This window comes from Oscarella lobularis, chromosome 4 (genome assembly GCF_947507565.1).
Source record: "Oscarella lobularis chromosome 4, ooOscLobu1.1, whole genome shotgun sequence".
In the NCBI taxonomy this organism is placed as follows: domain Eukaryota; kingdom Metazoa; phylum Porifera; class Homoscleromorpha; order Homosclerophorida; family Oscarellidae; genus Oscarella; species Oscarella lobularis.
Window position 1 is genome coordinate 2,969,081 of NC_089178.1, and position 22,865 is coordinate 2,991,945.

General features: G+C 46.9%; 6 protein-coding genes and 1 long non-coding RNA gene across 12 annotated transcripts; 5 read left to right on the plus strand and 2 right to left on the minus strand.

Moving 5' to 3' along the window:
* Positions 1 to 98: 98 nt before the first annotated feature.
* Positions 99 to 7,957, plus strand: LOC136186594 (U3 small nucleolar RNA-interacting protein 2-like). Its single transcript, XM_065973994.1, has 16 exons — positions 99 to 783; positions 5,078 to 5,216; positions 5,275 to 5,308; positions 5,360 to 5,471; positions 5,525 to 5,759; positions 5,811 to 5,869; positions 5,929 to 6,109; positions 6,167 to 6,208; positions 6,257 to 6,383; positions 6,438 to 6,568; positions 6,625 to 6,717; positions 6,774 to 6,874; positions 6,937 to 7,068; positions 7,125 to 7,187; positions 7,244 to 7,548; positions 7,605 to 7,957. The coding sequence occupies exons 1-16, from the start codon at positions 416 to 418 to the stop codon at positions 7,853 to 7,855; spliced, it is 2,373 nt and encodes a 790-aa protein (XP_065830066.1). The 5' UTR covers positions 99 to 415; the 3' UTR covers positions 7,856 to 7,957.
* LOC136186609 (uncharacterized) lies at positions 7,805 to 9,684 on the minus strand. Its single transcript, XM_065974017.1, has 7 exons — positions 9,325 to 9,684; positions 8,811 to 9,177; positions 8,702 to 8,754; positions 8,591 to 8,644; positions 8,481 to 8,537; positions 8,199 to 8,417; positions 7,805 to 8,142 (listed from the first exon to the last, which is right to left on the minus strand). Exons 1-7 carry the CDS (start codon positions 9,622 to 9,624, stop codon positions 7,960 to 7,962), a joined length of 1,233 nt encoding a protein of 410 aa, XP_065830089.1. The 5' UTR covers positions 9,625 to 9,684; the 3' UTR covers positions 7,805 to 7,959.
* On the plus strand, positions 8,758 to 11,118 carry LOC136186622 (uncharacterized). The gene is made up of 2 exons (XR_010669746.1): positions 8,758 to 9,694; positions 9,789 to 11,118. It is a non-coding gene; the product is annotated as an uncharacterized lncRNA (long non-coding RNA).
* Positions 9,722 to 11,999, minus strand: LOC136186613 (uncharacterized). Its single transcript, XM_065974022.1, has 10 exons — positions 11,329 to 11,999; positions 11,095 to 11,275; positions 10,888 to 11,039; positions 10,711 to 10,828; positions 10,599 to 10,657; positions 10,431 to 10,547; positions 10,216 to 10,302; positions 10,089 to 10,152; positions 9,942 to 10,028; positions 9,722 to 9,876 (listed from the first exon to the last, which is right to left on the minus strand). Exons 1-10 carry the CDS (start codon positions 11,434 to 11,436, stop codon positions 9,860 to 9,862), a joined length of 990 nt encoding a protein of 329 aa, XP_065830094.1. The 5' UTR covers positions 11,437 to 11,999; the 3' UTR covers positions 9,722 to 9,859.
* Positions 11,442 to 13,751, plus strand: LOC136186615 (ras-like protein rasD). 3 transcript variants are annotated; one of them, XM_065974026.1, is made up of 9 exons: positions 11,442 to 11,559; positions 11,609 to 11,746; positions 11,803 to 11,877; positions 11,930 to 11,997; positions 12,060 to 12,135; positions 12,201 to 12,878; positions 12,978 to 13,034; positions 13,087 to 13,166; positions 13,224 to 13,751. In XM_065974026.1, the coding sequence occupies exons 6-9, from the start codon at positions 12,545 to 12,547 to the stop codon at positions 13,680 to 13,682; spliced, it is 930 nt and encodes a 309-aa protein (XP_065830098.1). In that variant the 5' UTR covers positions 11,442 to 11,559; positions 11,609 to 11,746; positions 11,803 to 11,877; positions 11,930 to 11,997; positions 12,060 to 12,135; positions 12,201 to 12,544; the 3' UTR covers positions 13,683 to 13,751. The 3 variants fall into 3 exon arrangements, with proteins under 3 accessions (XP_065830098.1, XP_065830096.1, XP_065830097.1); XM_065974024.1 differs by having other exon boundaries at positions 11,803 to 11,873; XM_065974025.1 differs by having other exon boundaries at positions 11,469 to 11,746; positions 11,803 to 11,873.
* LOC136186589 (FYVE, RhoGEF and PH domain-containing protein 1-like) lies at positions 13,722 to 19,796 on the plus strand. Of its 3 annotated transcripts, XM_065973984.1 has the most exons (21): positions 13,722 to 13,903; positions 14,133 to 14,213; positions 14,287 to 14,350; positions 14,408 to 14,494; positions 14,555 to 14,581; positions 14,645 to 16,187; positions 16,467 to 16,574; positions 16,634 to 16,785; positions 16,852 to 16,906; positions 16,958 to 17,059; positions 17,112 to 17,250; positions 17,304 to 17,362; positions 17,419 to 17,493; positions 17,550 to 17,618; positions 17,681 to 17,950; positions 18,003 to 18,221; positions 18,276 to 18,518; positions 18,575 to 18,697; positions 18,758 to 18,817; positions 18,889 to 18,992; positions 19,051 to 19,796. In XM_065973984.1, the coding sequence occupies exons 1-21, from the start codon at positions 13,822 to 13,824 to the stop codon at positions 19,661 to 19,663; spliced, it is 4,275 nt and encodes a 1,424-aa protein (XP_065830056.1). In that variant the 5' UTR covers positions 13,722 to 13,821; the 3' UTR covers positions 19,664 to 19,796. The 3 variants fall into 3 exon arrangements, with proteins under 3 accessions (XP_065830056.1, XP_065830054.1, XP_065830055.1); XM_065973982.1 differs by having other exon boundaries at positions 14,645 to 16,574; XM_065973983.1 differs by having other exon boundaries at positions 14,290 to 14,350; positions 14,645 to 16,574.
* A 55-nt stretch (positions 19,797 to 19,851) lies between these two features.
* Positions 19,852 to 22,516, plus strand: LOC136186600 (uncharacterized). Of its 2 annotated transcripts, XM_065974006.1 has the most exons (8): positions 19,852 to 20,335; positions 20,610 to 20,813; positions 20,883 to 21,007; positions 21,063 to 21,423; positions 21,490 to 21,681; positions 21,742 to 21,875; positions 21,935 to 22,330; positions 22,394 to 22,516. In XM_065974006.1, exons 1-7 carry the CDS (start codon positions 19,939 to 19,941, stop codon positions 22,283 to 22,285), a joined length of 1,764 nt encoding a protein of 587 aa, XP_065830078.1. In that variant the 5' UTR covers positions 19,852 to 19,938; the 3' UTR covers positions 22,286 to 22,330; positions 22,394 to 22,516. The 2 variants fall into 2 exon arrangements, with proteins under 2 accessions (XP_065830078.1, XP_065830077.1); XM_065974005.1 differs by having other exon boundaries at positions 21,935 to 22,516.
* The last annotated feature ends 349 nt before the right edge of the window (positions 22,517 to 22,865 follow it).

Below are 22,865 nucleotides of genomic sequence, written 5' to 3' on the forward strand. Positions count from 1 at the left end.
TGGCATCCCCCACCCTTTAGCAAGACTGAAGATTGGGCGTTGGATCAATTCACCAGGGCAACGAATCGCTCGTTGGCCGAGGAAATTCGCGCCAATTTTGCACGTGGTCCTTTGGAGGCAAGATTTGGCGCTAGAAAAAAAATGGCTGCTTCTTCGATCGACAGTGAACACGTGTATCCTTATTGAACTCGTAGTACGATGAACCATCTTTTCCCATAATTTACGGAGCTTCGTACGGGGCCTGCGTTTCCAATGCGGGACCTCGCGTTTTCGCCTTCAAATTTCGCCGCCCGACGCCGCCGTGACCGTGCTTCGATCGCGCCGCTGCGCTTCGCTAAGAAAGCGAAGCGCATCGCTTTTAGACGGAGAATCGATTCGCAAAGTCATTTTCCTAACGCGCGTCTCAAATAAACAAATGTCCCGAATTCTCAGAAGCTATTTTCGTTTCGCTTCGACGATGGCCACTCTGGAGAGCCTAAACTTCGACAACACATGCCTGAAAAGTCTCCCCATCGACGAAGTCGCAGAAAACTACGTGCGAACGGTCGCAGGCGCTTGTTTCTCGCGCGTTCGCCCAACACCCGTTCGAAATCCACGAACGGTAGCCGTCTCGCGCTCGGCACTCGACCTAATCGACCTCAACGATGCAGAAACGGATCGCGACGACTTCGCGGACTACTTCAGCGGCGGAAAACTCTTTCCCGGCGCCGAACCGGCGGCCCACTGCTACTGCGGACATCAATTCGGAAACTTCGCCGGGCAGCTGGGAGACGGAGCTGCAATGTAAGAAAAAAATATTGGAGGGCATCTTTTTTTAATTAATTTGATGAATCTATTTGGCCCTAATTCATCTTTATTTAATTTGATGAATCTATTTGACTCTGATTCATCTTTTTTCAATTTGATAAATTAGGTAGGGGCACATGTTGACGGCGTTTAATTCATAATACCTAAAACAGAAAACACATTCAGTACCTTCAACAGAAAACACATTCAGTACCTTCAACAGAAACACATTGAGTACCTACAACAGAAAACACATTGAGTACCTTCAACAGAAAACACATTCAGTACCTTCAACAGAAAACACATTGAGTACCTAAAACAGAAAACATATTGAGTACCTACAACAGAAAACACATTCAGTACCTACAACAGAAAACATATTGAGTACCTAAAACAGAAAACATATTGAGTACCTACAACAGAAAACACATTGAGTACCTACAACAGAAAACACATTCAGTACCTTCAACAGAAAACACATTGAGTACCTACAACAGAAAACATATTGAGTACCTTCAACAGAAAACACATTGAGTACCTTCAACAGAAAACACATTCAGTACCTTCAACAGAAACACATTGAGTACCTACAACAGAAAACACATTGAGTACCTTCAACAGAAAACACATTCAGTACCTTCAACAGAAAACACATTCAGTACCTACAACAGAAAACATATTGAGTACCTTCAACAGAAAACACATTGAGTACCTACAACAGAAAACACATTGAGTACTTTCAACAGAAAACACATTCAGTACCTTCAACAGAAAACACATTGAGTACCTAAAACAGAAAACATATTGATTACCTACAACAGAAAACATATTGAGTACCTACAACAGATAACATATTGAGTAACTTCAACAGAAAACACATTCAGTACCTACAACAGAAAACATATTGAGTACCTTCAACAGAAAACACATTGAGTACCTACAACAGAAAACACATTGAGTACCTTCAACAGAAAACACATTCAGTACCTTCAACAGAAAACACATTGAGTACCTAAAACAGAAAACATATTGAGTACCTACAACAGAAAACACATTGAGTACCTACAACAGAAAACATATTGAGTACCTAAAACAGAAAACATATTGAGTACCTTCAACAGAAAACATTGAGTACCTTCAACAGAAAACGTAATGAGTACCTTCAACAGAAAACATATTGAGTACCTTCAACAGAAAACAGAAAACATATTGAGTACGTTCAACAGAAAACATATTGAATACGTTTAACAGAAAACATAATGAGTACCTTCAACAGAAAACATATTGAGTACCTTCAACAGAAAACATATTGAATACGTTCAACAGAAAACATATTGAATACGTTTAACAGAAAACATAATGAGTACCTTCAACAGAAAACATATTGAGTACCTTCAACAGAAAACATAATGAGTACCTTCAACAGAAAACAGAAAACATATTTAGTACGTTCAACAGAAAACAGAAAACAGATTGAGACCTACAACAGAAAACAGAAAACATTGAGTACCTACAACAGAAAACAGAAAACATATTGAGTACCTACAACAGAAAACAGAAAACATATTGAGTACGTTCAACAGAAAACATATTGAATACGTTTAACAGAAAACATAATGAGTACCTTCAACAGAAAACATATTGAGTACCTTCAACAGAAAACGTATTGAGTACCTTCAACAGAAAACGTATTGAGTACCTTCAACAGAAAACATATTGAGTACCTTCAACAGAAAACAGAAAACATATTGAATACGTTCAACAAAAAACATATTGAATACGTTTAACAGAAAACATAATGAGTACCTTCAACAGAAAACATAATGAGTACCTTCAACAGAAAACATATTGAGTACCTTCAACAGAAAACGTAATGAGTACCTTCAACAGAAAACGTATTGAGTACCTACAACAGAAAACAGAAAACATATTGAGTACGTTCAACAGAAAACATAATGAGTACCTTCAACAGAAAACACATTCAGTACCTTCAACAGAAAACATATTGAGTACCTAAAACAGAAAACATATTGAGTACCTTCAACAGAAAACATATTGAGTACCTACAACAGAAAACACATTGAGTACCTACAACAGAAAACACATTCAGTACCTTCAACAGAAAACACATTCAGTACCTTCAACAGAAAACATTGAGTACCTTCAACAGAAAACATAATGAGTGCCTTCAACAGAAAACATATTGAGTACCTTCAACAGAAAACAGAAAACATATTGAGTACCTACAACAGAAAACAGAAAACATATTGAGTACGTTCAACAGAAAACATATTGAATACGTTTAACAGAAAACATAATGAGTACCTTCAACAGAAAACATAATGAGTACCTTCAACAGAAAACATATTGAGTACCTTCAACAGAAAACATAATGAGTACCTTCAACAGAAAACATAATGAGTACCTTCAACAGAAAACATATTGAGTACCTTCAACAGAAAACAGAAAACATATTGAGTACCTACAACAGAAAACAGAAAACATATTGAGTACGTTCAACAGAAAACATATTGAATACGTTTAACAGAAAACATAATGAGTACCTTCAACAGAAAACATATTGAGTACCTTCAACAGAAAACATAATGAGTACCTTCAACAGAAAACATATTGAGTACCTTCAACAGAAAACAGAAAACATATTGAGACCTACAACAGAAAACAGAAAACATTGAGTACCTACAACAGAAAAAGAAAACAGATTGAGTACACTGTACCTACAACAGAAAACAGAAAACATATTGAGTACGTTCAACAGAAAACATATTGAATACGTTTAACAGAAAACATAATGAGTACCTTCAACAGAAAACATTGAGTACCTTCAACAGAAAACGTAATGAGTACCTTCAACAGAAAACATATTGAGTACCTACAACCGAAAACACTTTCAGTACCTTCAACAGAAAACATTGAGTACCTTCAACAGAAAACACATTCAGTACCTTCAACAGAAAACATATTGAGTACCTAAAACAGAAAACATATTGAGTACCTACAACAGAAAACAGAAAACATATTGAGTACGTTCAACAGAAAACATATTGAATACGTTTAACAGAAAACATAATGAGTACCTTCAACAGAAAACATATTGAGTACCTTCAACAGAAAACATAATGAGTACCTTCAACAGAAAACATATTGAGTACCTTCAACAGAAAACGTAATGAGTACCTTCAACAGAAAACATATTGAGTACCTACAACCGAAAACACATTCAGTACCTTCAACAGAAAACATTGAGTACCTTCAACAGAAAACACATTCAGTACCTTCAACAGAAAACATATTGAGTACCTAAAACAGAAAACATATTGAGTACCTACAACAGAAAACAGAAAACATATTGAGTACGTTCAACAGAAAACATATTGAATACGTTTAACAGAAAACATAATGAGTACCTTCAACAGAAAACATATTGAGTACCTTCAACAGAAAACATAATGAGTACCTTCAACAGAAAACATATTGAGTACCTTCAACAGAAAACAGAAAACATATTTAGTACGTTCAACAGAAAACAGAAAACAGATTGAGACCTACAACAGAAAACAGAAAACATTGAGTACCTACAACAGAAAAAGAAAACAGATTGAGTACACTGTACCTACAACAGAAAACAGAAAACATATTGAGTACGTTCAACAGAAAACATAATGAGTACCTTCAACAGAAAACATTGAGTACCTTCAACAGAAAACGTAATGAGTACCTTCAACAGAAAACATATTGAGTACCTTCAACAGAAAACAGAAAACATGTTGAGTACGTTTAACAGAAAACATAATGAGTACCTTCAACAGAAAACATAATGAGTACCTTCAACAGAAAACATATTGAGTACCTTCAACAGAAAACGTAATGAGTACCTTCAACAGAAAACGTATTGAGTACCTTCAACAGAAAACGTATTGAGTACCTACAACAGAAAACACATTGAGTACCTACAACAGAAAACACATTGAGTACCTACAACAGAAAACACATTCAGTAACTTCAACAGAAAACACATTGAGTACCTACAACAGAAAACATATTGAGTAACTTCAACAGAAAACACACTCAGTACCTACAACAGAAAACACATTGAGTAACTTCAACTTGTGCTTCCTTTGGTCAAATGTGCTCCCTTTGGTCAAATTTTGCTTGTGCTTTCTTTGGTCAAACGTATACTTCTGCATGCATCCTTTTTTTGGCTCGGATGCATATATTTAAAAATGTCTTTTGTCTATTTCTTCATTTCTTCATTTCTTTTTCTTTTTAGGTATTTGGGTGAAGTTGTGAATAGGAGGGGTGAGCGATGGGAGGTGCAATTCACAGGCTCCGGCAAAACGCCTTATTCTCGAACGGCAGACGGACGTAAAGTCCTCCGATCGAGCATCAGGGAGTTCTTATGCAGTGAGGTGAGGTGAAATATCATCATTTATACACCAGAGTAGCAAAACAGATGTTTCTCCTTAGGCAATACATAATTTAGGAATTCCTACTACGCGAGGTAAATATATAAATATTATCAGTATTTAATATAGACGTTTATGGATTCAAGCTGGTGCCTGCGTGACGTCAGATACCATGATCCCCAGAGACATAAACTATACAGGGAATCCCATAGAGGAAAGGGTGACTATAGTGACTCGAATAGCCCCGTCGTTTATACGGTAAAAATGACGTCAAATCCCCCGCCGCGGTCTCCCTACATAAAATGTCTCAGATTTGGATCGTTTGAGATATTCAAAACGCGCGATCCGCTAACGGGTCGTTCGGGGCCCAGCGTCGGTCGAAAAGACATCCTAGTGGATATAAAACGTCTTCCTCTCGATCTCTATTTCGTTGTAGCGTGCTTTGCCTACCACGTGTTCCACTTTGACGAATCTTCGATGTCGAGCTTCTTTCTGCCATCGAAACGAGGCAAAGGTCGAAAGCGACAATCGACCGCGACGAAAAAGGTACACTACCGACGGCAAGCCAAATTCGCGTCGAACCCGAGCTAAACGCAGGCACGAACGCCGAAACGAGCACGAGACGAGGACATTGGCAGCGATTCGGACGTCGCGAGGTAGAAAAAATCGTAGAAGGCTCGGATGCACTTCGATTCCGTCATGCCACGTGGCGTAGCGACGATGCGACGACGACGACGGCGCCAGCGGCTGCCGAAAGCGACGAAGAAACGGCTCAGGAGAAACGACTGCGTTTGACGAAGGAACTACTCGATCAATTGGAGAAAGAAGAGCGAGACAAAGCGGAGGACGAAGAAGCGACTCGTGATTTGCTGGGAGATCGGCTCAAAGAGGATGTGGTAGGAGATCGAAAGGACTTGTATTGAATTTAGCAGAATAGGCGGTTGGAATTTTAGTTGGAGCAAAAGGGAAAATTGCAGAGAAAATTGGCTCTTCAGGTTAGTTAAATTAAATTAAATTCTACTTTAATTTATTGTGGATTTTAGTATGAAAAGCCAGATCCTGCACATTTTAAGTGGCTTCGAGGTCACCGACTTTCTGTCACGTGTCTCGTTGTCACACCTGATGATAAATTTCTCTATACGGGATCAAAAGACAGTTCTATAATAAAATGTAAATTATTTTTACACTCGTCAAAGAAGAAAACGTCTAAGAATTACTGTTTAGGGAATCTAGATACGTTCAAAAAGGAATCCGTTGTTACGTCGTTTTCGAGGAAAGTAAAGAAGACAAAGCAAAGCAGACGACACGAAGGCCACATTCTCTGCTTGGCAATGAGTTCGGATGGAAAGTTCTTGGTGCGTCCAGAAAGTGCAGAGGCGCGCATCTCTCTAATCTTATCAGCATCTGTCAGGCGAGCGGTGCAAGAGATAACCTCGTTCTTGTTTGGGACGTTGAAACCGATGCGTGGTTGCACACTTTTCAGGGACACCGCGACGCCGTTTCTGTATTGCTTTCTCACCGTGGAGTCCTTTTTGGTTGTGACTTTTTTTCGTTGCGTAGGGTCTGGCCTTTCGAATGGCAAGTCATCAGCTGTTTAGCTGTTCTCACGATCGAACTGTTAAGATCTGGAATCTCGACGAAATGGCGTATGTGGAGACTCTGTGCGTGAGAATTTGGACTTGAAATGCGGTTTCTTCTGTATGCGTTTCTCTCTGTGTTTCAGGTTCGGTCATCAAGACGCCGTGACGGGGATTGACAGTTTGCTGCGCGAGCGAGCCGTCACCTGCGGGAACGATCGAACAGTTAGAGTGTGGAAAGTCGTGGAAGAATCTCAACTCGTCTTTCACGGACACAAGTAAGCAACGCACGGGGAAGGAGGGGGGAAAGGCGTCAGATTTGATTCTACCACAGGGCTTCGATTGACTGCATCAAACAGATAAACGAAGATCACTTTATTTCAGGATCTCAAGACGGGTAAGATAAAAAAAAACGATGTAAATTACTCTACTTGAATTTGTTTTTGGTTTTAGATCAATCGCCTTGTGGAATTTGACTAAGAAAAAGCCGGCTGTTCTTGTGCCTAATGCCCACGGCGTGTCTCCCTACTATTCTCACCAAAACAAAGACACTACTACTACTACTACTACTACTACTACTACTACTACTACTGAACCGGTAAATGGAACGATCTCGATGTTTAGAGCCCTTACTGGCAGCAAAGATCAAGCAACGGGGAATTGTGAGGAAACAGCGTTTCAAGAAGATGCGGTGAAGAATAAGGAAGCGTGGATCACTTCCGTGTCGGCGATACCCAACAGTGATCTCGTCGTTTCTGGTAAGTGAAACTTCCCGTGGGGGAGTTGTGACGAGACTTCTACGTCGTTTATTCAGCTGGTCTTGCAGGGTCGTCTGACGCTCGACTTCGCTTTTGGATATGCGGTGAAAAGTTCAAATCGCTTACGGAACTCTTTACCGTTCCGATAACTGGATTCGTCAATTCTATGGCGTTTTCTCATAAAGGCAACTTCCTAGCGCTTGGAATCGGACAGGAGCATAAACTGGGTAGATGGTGGCGACAGAAAGAAGCGAAAAACGGCATCTGCATCGTTCCATTGACTAAACGCATTGCTACCATGCACTAGTCTACTAGCGCACATGTACACAAGTTCAGCCAAATAGTTGCTACATAATAATGTCTACTTCTACAAATAGGAGAGATTTCGTCTCACGAGACGCTAACTGGATCCTACACTTTACATTCCCACACGCGTATCCTGCATTTTACCGTCGTTATCTTTGACGAGACGGTCTCCGTCAGATAGCACGTGCACTTGTACGTTGAAATTTGCGCTCCGTTCATCTCAACGTCGAGACGACTCATAGTTTGTCCGCTCTCGCCGAGGCAGACAATACCAGTGGTCGTGTAGCCCTATACTCAAAAGAACGGTGTTGAAGTATTAGAGTCCGTCAGTCAAGTTCTGTTACCTGTGTCGGAGCCTGTGATGTATCGCAAGTAACCGCTGTAGACCGCGCTACTGAACATGCACTTGTGCTAGTTATACAACTACTGAATCCAGGTCCCTGTGCTCCCGGGGGCCCCGCGTCTCCCTGGTCTCCCTGGTCTCCCTGGTCTCCCTTGTCTCCTTTGTCGCCCTCAGGACCAGGCGGGCCACGGGGGCCTTGCTGCTTTTTCACATTATCAATCTAACAAAAATTCGATTGTTCATTATTTTTACTTCCGCAAACATATAGAATGGAGACATTCACCCTTTGACTGAGAGTTGCATTGAGCGCGTTGACTTGTCTCGCTTGAATGGCAAACATCTACAAAGAAGAAACAAAATCAAAAAGGAAACGTAAAGACAATATACACCAACCTCGTCAAATGTTGACCACAGTGCACTAATATTCGACTCAATGATATCTGTTACCTAAGAGACATAGAAGCCATACCAATCATGCCCCACCCTGAATTCCTCAGTGTGTACCGTCGCCAAAGGAAATGGGCCAGTCAACAGTTGTGGCGGCGACGTCGGCGCGTCTAAAAAAGTGGAGAATTGCGCTCCCAAACTACGTAGATATAAATGGAAATAGTACCCGTTTGAGTTCCCGTTAGAGCCCCCGCTTGAACGGTTGGCGGACACGTTCTATCGCACGTGTCATCTTCGAGTAGCAGTTTGATAGACAGCCCTAACGCCGCGCCGCTCACGACGAACGCAAGAACGACGAGCACGAACAGAATGAGCACGTCGTTTCTTCGTTTCGACGACGACGACGACGACGACGCTTTGTCGAAGTAATACGATCGTCGTTTCTCGGTCGTTTCGTAGAGCATGTTCTCGCTCGTGAACGTCGACGTCGTCGGCGCTCGCGCTCGATTGTCGTAATAACGTCGCGATGGCGAAGAGTCCCATTGATGACTTTGAGGCAAATCGTACGCCGGATCGGACTCGATTCCGCCGCGCTAAAGGGAAAGGTATGCGTAGGAATGCACAACTGATAGCTACTTCGAATAGGCCATTCGTACATCGCGAACAAACACAACAAACTCACGAGGGCGGAAGGCGAAACAAGGGCGATGTCAAAGACAACCGCGCTCGTGGACTCTCACCTTTGGCTCGTCCGCTGGTATGCGACCGTACGTAGGATTCGGCGTCACGGCCTTGGCGACGACAGCGTAACTGTTATCGGGCTCGCTGCCGCGTTTTGACGTCGTTTTCCTGTCGTTCTCGCTGGTATCGGGATCGGTTGGAGGAATGCCAGGAAGACTGCGTCGATTCGAGTTTGACGTCGACGCCCTGATCATGTTGGCGCCGCCGTTCGTCGCTTGATTTCGATTCGCCAGATCCTGTCCGTAGACGGGATTGGGAATCATGCTCGTTCGCTTCGACTCCGTTTCGGACACGGACATTGGGAGTCACGTCAATTAGCACGCCACTCTTGGGAATGTCTGGCGCGGGTAATCGATCAGAGAAGCCTACGTAAGTTACCTACGCGCGCGCGCTCGCTCGACTGTCCCACGCAGGGAATTGTTACATCACTTGCTTATGCTGCGCTAATTAGCATCTGTACTAGTATAGAAAGGAAAAGAAGGCGGCGTGTTCGTTGCGAAAAAATGTCTGGGATCCTTTTCGCTTTCACAGCAGTCAATTGTTCCCAAAAGCTAACAACACAAGAAAAGGCTGTCTTGCGGCGTTTTGGCACATTAATTACAGGTGAGCTGCGCACCTCTCTGCTTCAATCCTTGGTTGAAGTTATTGTAACAAACGCTCGCGTAGTAGGCCGCTGCACCTCGAACAACAATAGCAATTGCGGCTATAAATTAATTTAGTACATCAACTAGTTGTCTGTGTATTGTAGCTGCTTTTGTTCTACCTCCTACGTAGAATATCTCTGCAAGGCGTCTGTCGAAGTTAGTGTCGTTCCACTTGTGTGCAATCTAGAATGAGTAGCAGAGGCGTTTCATCATGAGGCAGTATCTATTTCTCTCCGTATAGCTGACCCAGTAGCACTTCCACGCAAAATAAATTGGCTCAAGTATGATGCACACTCCCCAAATCTGAAGAAGAATTTTCTTTTCCCTGGTAACCTAAACAATGAAAGGACATCAGTGAGCCCAAACGAAAGTGCCCCAACACTTTCAATTGGGAACTACTAAGTACGTCACAATAGAGGTCAAGCCCTTTCTCAGGCTTTCTGGGAAGTTTTCCGGCTTACCCCTTGTACAGCCACTATCAGGAGGATGAAAGTGAAAGCGGCTAGAATAGGAGCGACAATTTTCTCGGCAAGATGAGCTTCACCGTAGGGATTGTAGACCATGACCATAACGTAAATCTACAAAAAAATATTGCCACAAATAGTTCAAAAATAATTTTATTAATTGACCAAAATTTGTAGATCAAACACTAGGAGAGTGGAGAAGCGGCTATACGTTTGAAACATGTCTAAGAACACAATGCAAAAATGAAGATTTTGGGATATATATTATGTGTCAAACGTTGAAGCAATGGATCGGCTCCAACTATTCGAAATTCCAGCCAACGAAATTCCCTTGACACTAAGAATGCCAAAATTCCATTGGGCAAAGCCGCAACAAAAAATATAATCAGTCGAACCTAAACGAATGAAAACTTCCACAAAAATTACAATGAATTGATTAATTGCATTGCTGCACCAATTTTGCAGTGCGCACGTTGGCGTGGTCAGAAGTGCCAACAAAATTCCACACGAGATACATGGCAACGATGAAGAGAGCAGCGATAAAGGCCCACAGCTCAAATTCTCGTTCTCGTAGCACGCCGTGAAAAGAGAAATAAAGAAGGAAGCCTAAACGATCGTTTTTTTATCAATGGTCAAAAATATTGGGATCGCGAGTACGCACAGCAACTAAGTAGGAGCAAAACAGCGAACGTTTCGTCGTCGAGCTTTTCCTTCTTGTCTTCGTTCAAATTATTCAGCGTTGCTAGCCTGTAGATTACGACGGCTACTGTGGCGAGTATGCTCAGCGTTGCAATGCTCAAAAACGCTTTCTCTTTTCGATCCAAAGCCGTAAGTCGTTTCGCCTGGCGGAGGTGTGACGTCACATCGAGACACAATGGACCTTCTCCAGACTCACCCGTCCGAAAAGCACGTTGTCTTCCATCGTTTCGGTCTTTCCCGTTATTCGGCGATATTCGGAGGACGACATGACGTTGGGAGAGCCTCCCAGCAAGTCCTCGGCCATCTTTTCGTTTCGCTTTTAGCGTGCGCGAGAAAACGAAGAAAACGAAGATGGCGACTTGCGCTATAACCGTTTTCGGTGGAAACAGCGACGGAAACAATCCGCTTTTTCTCGAAGCAGCTAAAGGTGTTCGAACGCGCTACGTGAAATGCCCAGTCGACGTCTGAACGTTGAGGTCTCGGCGAATGCTTGGTCGCACGCGACTGCGTCGTGATCTGCGGTGGAAAGGCGTCTGGTTTGATTGGAGCCATGGGTTCGGCTGCTCTTGCAAAGGGCGGCAAAGTAAAAGCCATCATCCCGACAATTTTTCGCGGTCTGCACACAGTAGTTATCTCGGAATCCTTTGAGACAGTGATTACGTCTTTTCAGATCATGCATCTGTGGGAGACGTAGTCTTTGTTGATTCTCTCGCAACGAGAAAGGAAAGGCTCATATCCGAAGTGCGTACGTCACAAATACGACAACCACGCAGACACTTCAATTTTCTAAGTAATAGTGCGACGCTTTGATTGTATTGCCCGGAGGCAATGGCACGATGGACGAGTTCTTCGAAGTGCTTCTCGGGTCAGTGAGTAAACCGCTTTTGTTAGGGCTCTCTAAGCACCAGTCTAAGCACGATGGTTTAGAAACCAGCTAAAGCTGTACCAGAAACCGCTGGGCATTCTTAACACGGCTGGCTATTATGGACACCTGCTAGAACAGGTGAGACGAATGACTGTCTCCGACGTGCAAGTGACTACGTCAGTTCGGGGGTTGGTCTCATGCAGATGGACCAGATGATTGGGGAGGGATTTGCTGGTCCGGAAGTGCGAGACCTATTTGTCGTCTCCGACGACCACGCGTCGCTCGTGGATACCATTGTCGGGATGGTTGGCAAACGAAGGGGGGCGGGTTCGCTATAATCTTCTTGACATATTAGTCGCTAACGATCTTACTAAACTCCTGCGACATTCTTTACTCACGAAAGTGCTCTCTAATGGATAATGCACGTGGGCGGAGACAAACCAACCGAAAATGAGGGGAACGGCCCCCTCGCCACACCGCCCTTCATTTTCCTTTGAGAAACCGACGAAGAGACATTACAATAGTTTGGTTTCGAGGGTTTCGTCCGATGTCGTCGCTCATTGATACGGTATTCCGAAAGGTTCTGCGAAAGATGAACTCGTCGCCGCGCGGCGCCAAGGGGAACGGCGTGCCCACGTCTGTCAGCTTGGACGACGTGCGACTGCGACTGCGAACGTCGTCGCTTCGATCGAACGACGCCCGAGTCGCGTCGAGTCCCCTCATGCTCGACTCCGCCGCGCACGAGCGTTCGTCGTCGCTCTCGCCGAGACCAAAGCGAAAAGCCTTTCGTCGCGGGTCGCAGCACTCGCGACGAAACGGTTCCGTGTTTGCGCGCACTGTCAAGGTGACGCTGCTCGGCCAAGGGGGCGTCGGCAAATCGGGTAAGCCTTTTTTTTGGATCTCGATCGTCTCATGCACGTGTCCGCTTCGATTGTCGAACGGAAATAGACTCTTTGACCTGTCTTCTCTTTCTGTTACAGCTCTTACCGTTCAGTTCATTAGTCATCGCTTCCTGGGGGAGTACGATCCGACTATCGGTAAAAGGTGGCTCTTCACTTAGTTAACTGTATTGTGACGTTCCCCCCTCAGAGGATTCCTACGTAAAGCACTTTTCGGTCGACATGGAGCCGGCCCGGATCGAAATCTTCGATACGGCTGGCCGATTCCAGGTAAGGGTTAATTAGGAGGTTTCCTCTAATTGACGCGTAAAAATTGTACATATATAGGACTCTACGTCGATGGCGCGCGAACGCTATCTCATGACGAGCGACGCATTCATCGTCGTCTACTCAATAACAGACGCCAGTAGTTACCTCGAAGCGTTGGAAATTATCGATTGGCTTCGAAAGAAACGACGTCACGCGCGTGATTCAGTCATTGCGCTCGTGGGGAACAAGAGCGATCTCGATCATCATCAGGAGGTGCCGGAGGAAGCGGCGCGCGAGTGGGCGACCGAACGCGATTGTCTTTTCTATTTTACGAACGCCGCCGAAGGACACGATGGCGTCGACGACGTGTTTTCTGGAGTTGTTCGCGCCGTGCGTAGCGAGGAGGACGAAGTGCAGCGAATTCTTGGCGACGCGCGACGATTGCCCCTTGCCGCGGCTCTCGGCATAAAGCGCACAAAACGGTTTCTTTCTGACGTGAGACAGACGCGGAGCGAAGAGAATCTTTCCTCAGTTTAGACTTGTCGAACGTTTAGGATTAGAGAGATGACTTAGCTGCGCTGTATACACTTGCACGTCACCCCCCGAGTTCTTGCACGTGCCGTCGTCTTTCGACTTCGTGCCCGGATAAACTTGTTACGCCTTCCGCTCGTGGTAAATGTCCGACTCTCGAAGCGAGAGAGAACGGGTTACTAGCAACAGCCTAAAGGACAGACGCGAGAAATGGGAAAAAGCTGCCGGTAAAGTCGTTCGTATTGTGCTTTTCGCTCCGTCGTCTTCGCCTACGCATTTCTGAACCGATCTCTCGGATCAGTACAAGCTTCCTCTTTCCTGTCCACTTCGCGCTAAGTCGGGGCTTTACCCAGAAGGGTCTCGACGCATTATCTCCTTCCGCATTATTTCGCATGCATCACAAGTCGACTCCCGACATTCTTCCCCCTTCTAATTCACAAATCTCCCCGCGCGCAGCCGCGTCGCGACCGATGCCGCGACCGAGACCGATGCCGCGTCCTCGCAACGTTCGAACGGGAAATGAGAGCCACAAGAAAGGTAGAACGACACCGCGTTTACCTCGCGCGCGCGCGGGCGCGATCGAAACCTTTCTTCTTTCTTTTCTCGACAGCAGAGCCAGCGACGCCACCGAAGCGAGACCCAGTGCCAAGTTCTTCGGGCAACGAACCGCCGAAGTATATAAATAGGATTTCCCATAGATGTCTCTCAAAGCTACTTCCTCAATCTGTTAGGAATGTCCCTAACGACGTCGAAGTTCTCTACGCCGTGCCGGATAAGAGTAAAAAAACGAAGAATAAATCCACTACGCCTCAACAGAGGTACGAGATTTTTTCTTCGTCCAAATTTTATTTGACGTCACTAACATAATTTCGAGTTAGTCCCCGAACGCCGAGCAAAAATCCTCGGTATGTTTACTTTCTTTGAAGTCGTCATAAATTTATTTATAAAATTTGGTTTTTTTATTAAAGTCAACAGTCGAGCGTTGGCCGAGCGCCTCCGCCGCCAAAACCCGCTCCCTACGCGGGAGGAAGAGAAGGAGGGAGCGAGAGCGAAGACGGCGACAAAATCGAAGGCCGGCCGAGAGCACCCAGTCTTCAATCGATGACTCCCGTTCCTTTTGGAGTGCGAAGTAACTCGAGAGAATCGCTCTATGATTCAAAAAGCCGTTTGACGGGCGGCGTCACGCCGCCGCCGTCTCCGTCTATTCGACAAACGCCGTCGCCGAAACCCCGTCCGCGACCTCGACCTAAGAGCGAATTCGTTCCAGGAAGAAATGAGAGTCAACAGAAATCTACGTCACCTCTAATTCCCAAACCGTTTGCCGCTCGTCGTCGTCCGCCGCCGCCGCCGCCTAAACCCAAGCCCAAACCTAAGCCTATATTGGGTGCGGACGTTTTGAGGCCTAAATCGCTGTATGAGCTGTCGCCGGCGTCGACGAGTCCGGACGTCAAACGTCAAGCTCCGGCGCCCTCTCCGAAACCGAAATCTCGAATCAAATCGATGATGCCTAGAATAGAGAGCGAGAGCGAGGAAATGACTGAGACTCCGGATGTTGAAAGAAGCGCTATTGCGCTCGAGTCGCCTTCTCCAAAGCCGGAATCGCGAGTCGAAGACGAGAAGGAGATTGAGACTCCCAATGCTTCGATTCCTGTTGAAACGAGCGTCGTTTCGTCAGCCGAATCGGTTTCGGCTCTTCCGTCGAGACAACTGAGCGGATTACCTCTACCCCAGCTGAGTCCACCCCCGCCGTCGCCGTCGCCGTCGCCGTCGTCACAAGAAAACAACGTCGAACGTAGTCCCGAGATACGTTCGAAGCCGAGTCCAAAAAAGCCGCGAAGGTCGCTGCGATCACTTCAGCAACCGGAGGAGTCGAAAACGGACGCCAAAGAGGCAATCATTGAACTGTCGGCTTCCGTGGAAATGCCGACGCCGACGCCGACGACCGACGCACTTCAAAATTCTAATCAAAATCCTACTCTGCCAACAGATAGCGAATTAACGGCGACTCAGAATCCAGTTCAATCAATTCATCACTCAAACGGCAATCAGAATGTGTCGTCTAGCCGCAGACCGTCTTTCAAGAAAAAACGTCCAGCGCCTCCGCCGCCTGTTCGTGCTCGACCATTCAGTCAACCCGTTCTCAGTCCGGCTCCCTTGCCGGTCGGCGACTCTTTAGCTTCTCCCGGCGGCGGCGGCGGCGGCGGCGGCGGCGGCGGCGGTGGCGGCGGGCCGCCGTCGCGTCCACCTCCCAAGCCTCCTCGTCAACTTTCGTCGATTTCGGCACAAAACCCGTCGCCGCCTATCGAAATTCGACAACGTCAGCCGTCGCTGAAATCGCCTGTGACTCCCCAGGCTCACTCTGTTGTCTCGACGACGAGCTTCGCTTCGTCAGTAATGAGCCAAGACGACGACGACGATGACGACGACGACGACGACGACGACGTGTGGGGCTCCGAGTTCGATAGCTTCAGCGACGAGGACGACGACGGCGAGACGCAACAGACGCAGGAGGTAAGAAAAAACGGCGCGCACTCTCACCGGGGGGACAGTCGCGTTGGTAACCTGCACGGCCACAATTGCGTGATTGCATTAGATGTATGCGCAAATTGCATGAGAGGGGGGTCGTTGCCCCGACTGTTCGTTCTCCTTTTCTCGTCTCCCGCGCGCGCGCACGACGGCATGGGTTGCGATAGTGCGATATTCGAGTCGTTCTGCTGTTGCTGCTGCCCGCATTCAGCCTGCTGCATTTGCTATTTCTTTTGCGGTTACGGCTGGTGTTGTTGTGATCAGGAGCAGGCCGAAACGGCCTTACACAAGGGAGACAAGTTGTACTACGTCGTCAAGGAGATTGTGACGACGGAACGAACTTTTCTCAAAGGGCTCAAACTTCTCGACGAGGTAGCGGAGAGAACGGTCGCGGCCCGTCGACTCCGTATCTATCCCAGGCGCTCGTTTAGGATTTTAGGAATGCCGTGACTAGTGCCGGCGTCGCTTCCGGAAAGCCCATCGTATCCGACGATGTCATAGCGACGATCTTGCAAAACGTCGGCCAGCTGGTGCAGTTCAATTCGACTTTGCTTGAACAATTGGAAACGCGCATGAAGAACTGGTTAGAACGCGGAAGTTGGGAGGAGATAATGATAATAATAATAATAATAATAATAACGTTTCGTAGGAGTACGAATATGAAAATTGGTGATATCATGGCGAGAAACGCTCCCTTTTTGAAGGTTTGCGAGTCGAGAAATCTTGCATTATAAAGTCCTATCACATCCTTTCAGCTCTACACGCCATACATACAGAACTTTGAGGATGCGTGCAGGGTTCTCACGGCAACGCTAGAGAAGAACAGTCAATTCAGGGACGTCGTACGCAATTTTGAAGTGCGGAGAAAATTCTAAAATTAACGCGTTTTGACGTTAAATTTCTCCAAAGAGACGACCCGAATGCGCAAATCTAAAAATTTCCGCCTACATGTTGGAAACGGTGCAGCGCATACCGAGGTACAAGCTTCTGCTCAAGGACTACATCAAACACTTGCCTGAAGACTCGGAAGACAGAGAGTTGGCATCACGTAATCGTTCGGTTTGATTAATTAATGCATCGTCGCCAATATTTATTCCAAAGGAGCCTTCAATATCATATCCGACGTGGCTTCTCACGTAAACGAGGGAGTCAAGAAGAAGGTGATTCAGAAACATTGTTTTATTATACTAGAGGATTCGACGCGACCTCATTATAGGACAATTTTCAAAAAATGATGGACGTTGCAAGAAAACTGGTCGGAAAATCCGTCACCTTGGTGAAGCCAGGCCGAGTACGTGAACAACGTAGGCAATGAAATATTTATTGACAAAACCCTTCTCCGTACAGGAATTCGTACGCGAGGGCAAACTGCTGAAAGTTTGCCGTAAAGACCTCCAGCCTAGAGTGCTAATCCTAGTGAGATAGAGATAATAATTCGAATACCGTCGGAATATTTTCACTTCGTTTTTCACGTCTAGTTTACTGACGTTCTTCTGTACACACGCGAGGTGCAGGGGAGCTATCATTTGGACAGCGTTCTCCCGTTGAACGGCATGCGCGCCTCCGAATTGCACCAAACGAATCACGAGCACGCTTTCACCGTTGTAAGCACGCGAAAGTCGTTTCAGCTCGTCGCCAGCACGAAACGCGAGATGAACGACTGGCTCAAGGATCTCGGTCAGACGATTTTGGAGCACGCGCGAAAGCAGGTCTCGTTCGACGCTCAAGGAAGTCGCCGAAAGTCGATGGTGAAAAACACCGGAACACCTCGCGCATTTATATGTATTAGCGTGTTATTAGGCATTGATTGAAGATAGTGAAACGGGGTCACCGCCAGCGGCGACTGTGGCCGTTTCAGGAGCGGCGGACAGCGTAGGCGACGTGACTGCTACGACTGATTTCGTTCTGGGCGAAATGGCTCCCGTGTGGATATCAGATGATAGCGTTACAATGTGCATGGGATGCATGTGTCTTTTCACCATGACAAGACGACGTCATCACTGCAGAAGCTGCGGAAAGGTCACTCGAGTGCCCGTTTGCCGCGGTTATAATGATGGTAATCGTCGTCTTTAGGTTCTTTGCAGCAAATGTTCGTCTCGGTCATACTATCTTCCCTATCTAAAGAAAAAGGAACGCGTTTGTGCAAACTGCTACGATATTTTAAACGGAAGGGATTTGAAATCGCCATCGGCGTCCGGTGCCAATAAACTCGATTCCGGCGGCTCTCGTCCTGATTCGGAAGATTTGGGAAAAAGCAGACGGGGCAAAAAGTCGATGCGTCGAGTAAAGTCAATCAAGCCTTCTATTTTAACTGAAGTTGGCCTGTCTCTTTTGCGCAGCGCATTGTCGAGACTTGATGAATTGTTTTTTAGGTGAAAGCACGCGACTCCAACGCTCAAATGTCGGGCTACCTACAGCAGCATCGAGGCGGAAAGTGGAAACGACGCTGGTTCGTCCTCCGCGATCTCATTTTATACATGTACAAGGCGCACGAAGTGAGCACCGTCGCGCAATTTAGAGCTATGGACGGGATGACTCTGTTATGTGCCTATTAGGATATAGCAGCCGTCGCTACTCTTCCCGTCGTTGGATATGCATTGAGCAGTCCCGGAAAGGTGAGAAATGCACGGCGACTGAAAGTGCATGGTGATTCATCCATTATTCACGGAGACCGTTCTGTCTGTAGGCGGACGGTTTTGACCAAAAGGAGGCCGAATTAGCCATCAAATTGGCTCATCCCGGATTAAAAGCATGTATTCTGAGAGCCGACAACGAAAGCCAGAAGGACAAGTAAGTGTGCGAGTTGTCCTTTCTGTGGCACGCGCATCAGATATGGTCTTCTAACCAGATGGATGGACGCCTTAGAGCTGGCGGTGCGAGGCGAAATCCCAAAAGCTGACTCAGGAAACGGAGAGGTTTCGAATCAAAGCAAGGAAAAGGAAACTTTTCTCTCACCGAATAACGTACCGCCAGCCACTTCAACTCCGACTCCTGTTCCAACTACGGCCCCGTCTTCTTCTTTTCCCGCCGTCACCGCTAGTCCTCTATACGCTGAAATCGGCCTCAGTGCACCTATTCCTCCTCCTCCAGCAGCCTCTGATGAGCAAATTTATTCGTATGCTAAGCCAGACTTGCCAGCGCCCAAGGCGCCGCAGCCGTTCACTGGCGGACCTGTCTACGCGGAGATTGGTAGCGGCGCAGACAGCAAGGCGCCGCCGCCAATGACGGCGATGGCTTCGTCATTCGACGAAGACGTTCAGACGAATCCTCTGTACGGGTGCACCGGTTTGGACGAAACGGAGCCGATTGGCGTTTCGGCGACGCCGCCGCCGCCGGACGAGGCGGGAGAAGGAAACGCCGACGACGTTTGTCACAATCCACTTTACGATTCGTATGACGGAGTAAGGCAAGACGAGAGCGAAGAACAGGTTTCTACTTTCGGTCATTCTGTAGCGTCGTGAACTTTCAGAAGGCCTTTAGGTTGTATATTTATGCAAATAGTTTTTTTTCGTACGACCTTTCTATCGGTGGTTGCTGTTTTGTTGTTAGTCGATGCAGTGTTGGAGCGGGCTTTGACGCCGAATTATTTCTCGAGATGTCGACGGAGTGCGATTTGTAAACAGTAGGGCACTTGGAGCGTTAACTCGATCGTGACGTCATTCTCGGCTCCGCTCCGGGCCGCGGCGAAGGAAGCTCATCAATCGTCGATCCGATGCGCATTTAGCGAACGAACGGCATGGCGTCCGCTGCTCGTCGTCTCGGCGCAGTCTTCAACCTCGTCTTCGTCGCCACGTCACTCCTACATGTGATCTACGCGGAAGTTGAACCTCGCCGCCGATCATTCGCCACCGTATCCCGCTCGAATTTCGTTCCTCTAACGCTCGCGCGTCACCGTCGCGAGTCGAGCAGTAGCGGCGGCACTCCGAGCACTGGCAGTGAAGACGCGACAGCCGAAGCGACGGAAACGACGATTATAAACGCTGTCATTCCTTGGGACGACGACGCCGGCGGCGACTTGACAGTTCAAGTAACTTTCGGCGACGAGAAGCCGTTTCGTCGTCTTGTCTACGGAGACTTCGATCGTCGTCGAATGATTTTTCGAAACGACTCGTTCGTCGTCACAGTTGGGCAGGGTACGTGCGAGCGTGGGAGAACCCGAAAAAAGATCGCGCATACATTCCCTTTGTCGGGGCGAGGATTCCGCCCGTTTGTATATTTTCATTTCGCGCTGCCTGGGGGCCTCGCACGTTTCGCCGCTTTTCCCGGCCGACTCCCGCACGTGTTGATCGTACGTTCGGGAGAGCGTCGGACGATTCTCGGCGAACGATTATGAGGCGTTATTTATTCATGAATGGCCCAAACGCTGCAATAATTTGCTTAGATCCTCTTCCGTTTCTTTATTTACAGTATCCTACCGGCGTCACGTTTCCGAATACTTTCGTCGGCTCCCTCGCTCGGCTAAGATCGTTCTCTTCGTGACGCGATCGCTGAAACCGGTCGAAGGTGCTTTCAAAGAGCAGTTTTTCGAACTGCCGATGAAAGCAGAGCCCAACTCCTTTTATTTGTACACGTTCAACGGTCTTGGCACGCGCCAACCGAACCAATCTTTGGGTGGGTCGCATTCCTGTGTACGTTCGTGCGCATGTCACCTCGCTTTTTTTTTCTTTGATTGATTGACAGATGTCGTTGCATTCAATCCTGAAGCGTATGAACAAAAAGAGGACAGCCTTTACCTAATTGCTGACGACGTGCGAGCATCAGATGCTCGATATTCACTCCTCAATTCAAGCGATTTTGAAATCAAAGTCACTTCCATATTTTTACTCCATTTGAGCGTGCTTTTTATCTCTTTCTCTCAAGGTTTTCCACAAACACGACGTGACGTACATTGGGGATTATAAAAACATGAAACCGGTCACAGATCCGCTGTATGGCCACTGTGAAAGCGGTCAAGTCTATTTTGGTATATTGACGGGAGATCTCGAGCGTCTGGACAAATATCCCATCCATTACAAAGTCATACCTGCGCTCCAGAAACCGAAGAGACCCCTACCTCGGCCCGTCACCGACGTCTATGTTTTGAACGCCTATCCAGAAATGGGCGAACTTTCTGTATCGTTTGCAACGTACGACTTTCAACCGGTCGCATATGGCTCCGCTACAAGAGGACGTCTTTACCTCAAGAAAGGCGATCCTTTTGAGATAGCTATTGACGATGAAAGTAGGCCTCTCTCTCTCTCTCTATATATATATATATAATCTCCTCACATTTTTTGTCTCTTGTCAGCGGAATTAGAGTCCGTCGTTGGTGTTGACGTGCCGTACTCTAACGGCATGTGTGTCATTGTGCCAGACAGCGGCAAGTTTGGAAATCTCGAGGTGTTTGTCCACTGCTGGGAAGTTGATATGTTTCATTGGAACAAAAGCGAGCAGGCTTGGGTATTCACCTACAACACGGCAAAGAACTGCTCGGTCTTAGGTAAAAGAAGCGCGCAAGCCGGGCCCGCTCGCACTCACGCACCCGCGCGTACCTCTCTAGATTTTCTTCTCCTTGGAGCAATGTCCAGGCAACTGTGCAAGGACAATTGCACGCGTTTCTACGCTGTCGCCTCCGCGCTCGACTCTGGTAACGCGATGTACGGACCAATTGATGCCGGAACGTATGACCTAAAAGTAAGTCGATCGCCGCGCCCATGCACATCTGTTCCCCAGGAGACGAGTTCTTTACTAAGGTCGTCGCCGAGGGCACCGTCGAGGATTCGATAGAGTATCGTCGCACCAATAACGCTCTCATCGCAGAGCCGACGCTCATCGCCGCGCCTGGAATTTTCTATTTCAGCGTTCTCTCGGGCGAATGCGACAGCGACGAATTTCCAGCTCGATTCTTTGCCTTTCCGTCGTTTGGACGGACAAACTTTCCTGACAATGTCATCATCGGCGAAGATGATGAGGAGTCGGCGGAGCCGCCAGTGTCGACCGATAATTCGCTGCAGAGCACTCCAACGTCCGCTTCTCGTCGTCACGTTGCATCCGCCGTCGTTTGGATTGTCGTTTTGAGAACATTTTTCGCGTCGGTTGCCTGAAAAATGTCTCGTGTTTTGCGCGCGCTCCTATTCTACACGCAGTCCGTACGTGCACGATGTGATATCAGACTATTTCGAAGAGAACCTAAGTTTATATTTCTTTGACAGATTGCATGACGTTTCCCCCGTCAGTTTATTCAGTAGGACCCTTTGTAGTCATTTGGTATGTTAACCCGTTCTTTTGTAGGAAGATACTAAGCAGCGGATGCATAAGGATGCTATGTAACTATCTCTTTCTTTCGTCTTTCCCGCCTCTCCAACAGGTTGAGCTTGATATATTCCACTTGGTCAGGCGCATTCCAATGAGCTAGAGTGTCCGTAATTGCCGAGCCGGCTCGTTGTTTTTATGCGAGGGCGTAGAAACCGCTTCTTTCGTTCCCTAGGAGCGCCGACGGCGGCCCGCGACACTTCCGGCTTCCACGTCGACGGCCTCTTGAAGCGAATCACGACTAGTGAGATGTATCGACCGACGCTAAATCCAATCTTGACGCACCGTTCTATAGGTCCGTTGGTATGTACCCAGTGGCTTCACAACTGAAATCACATTAGAGCGCTTGTCCAATGACGGCAAAGTGCACAC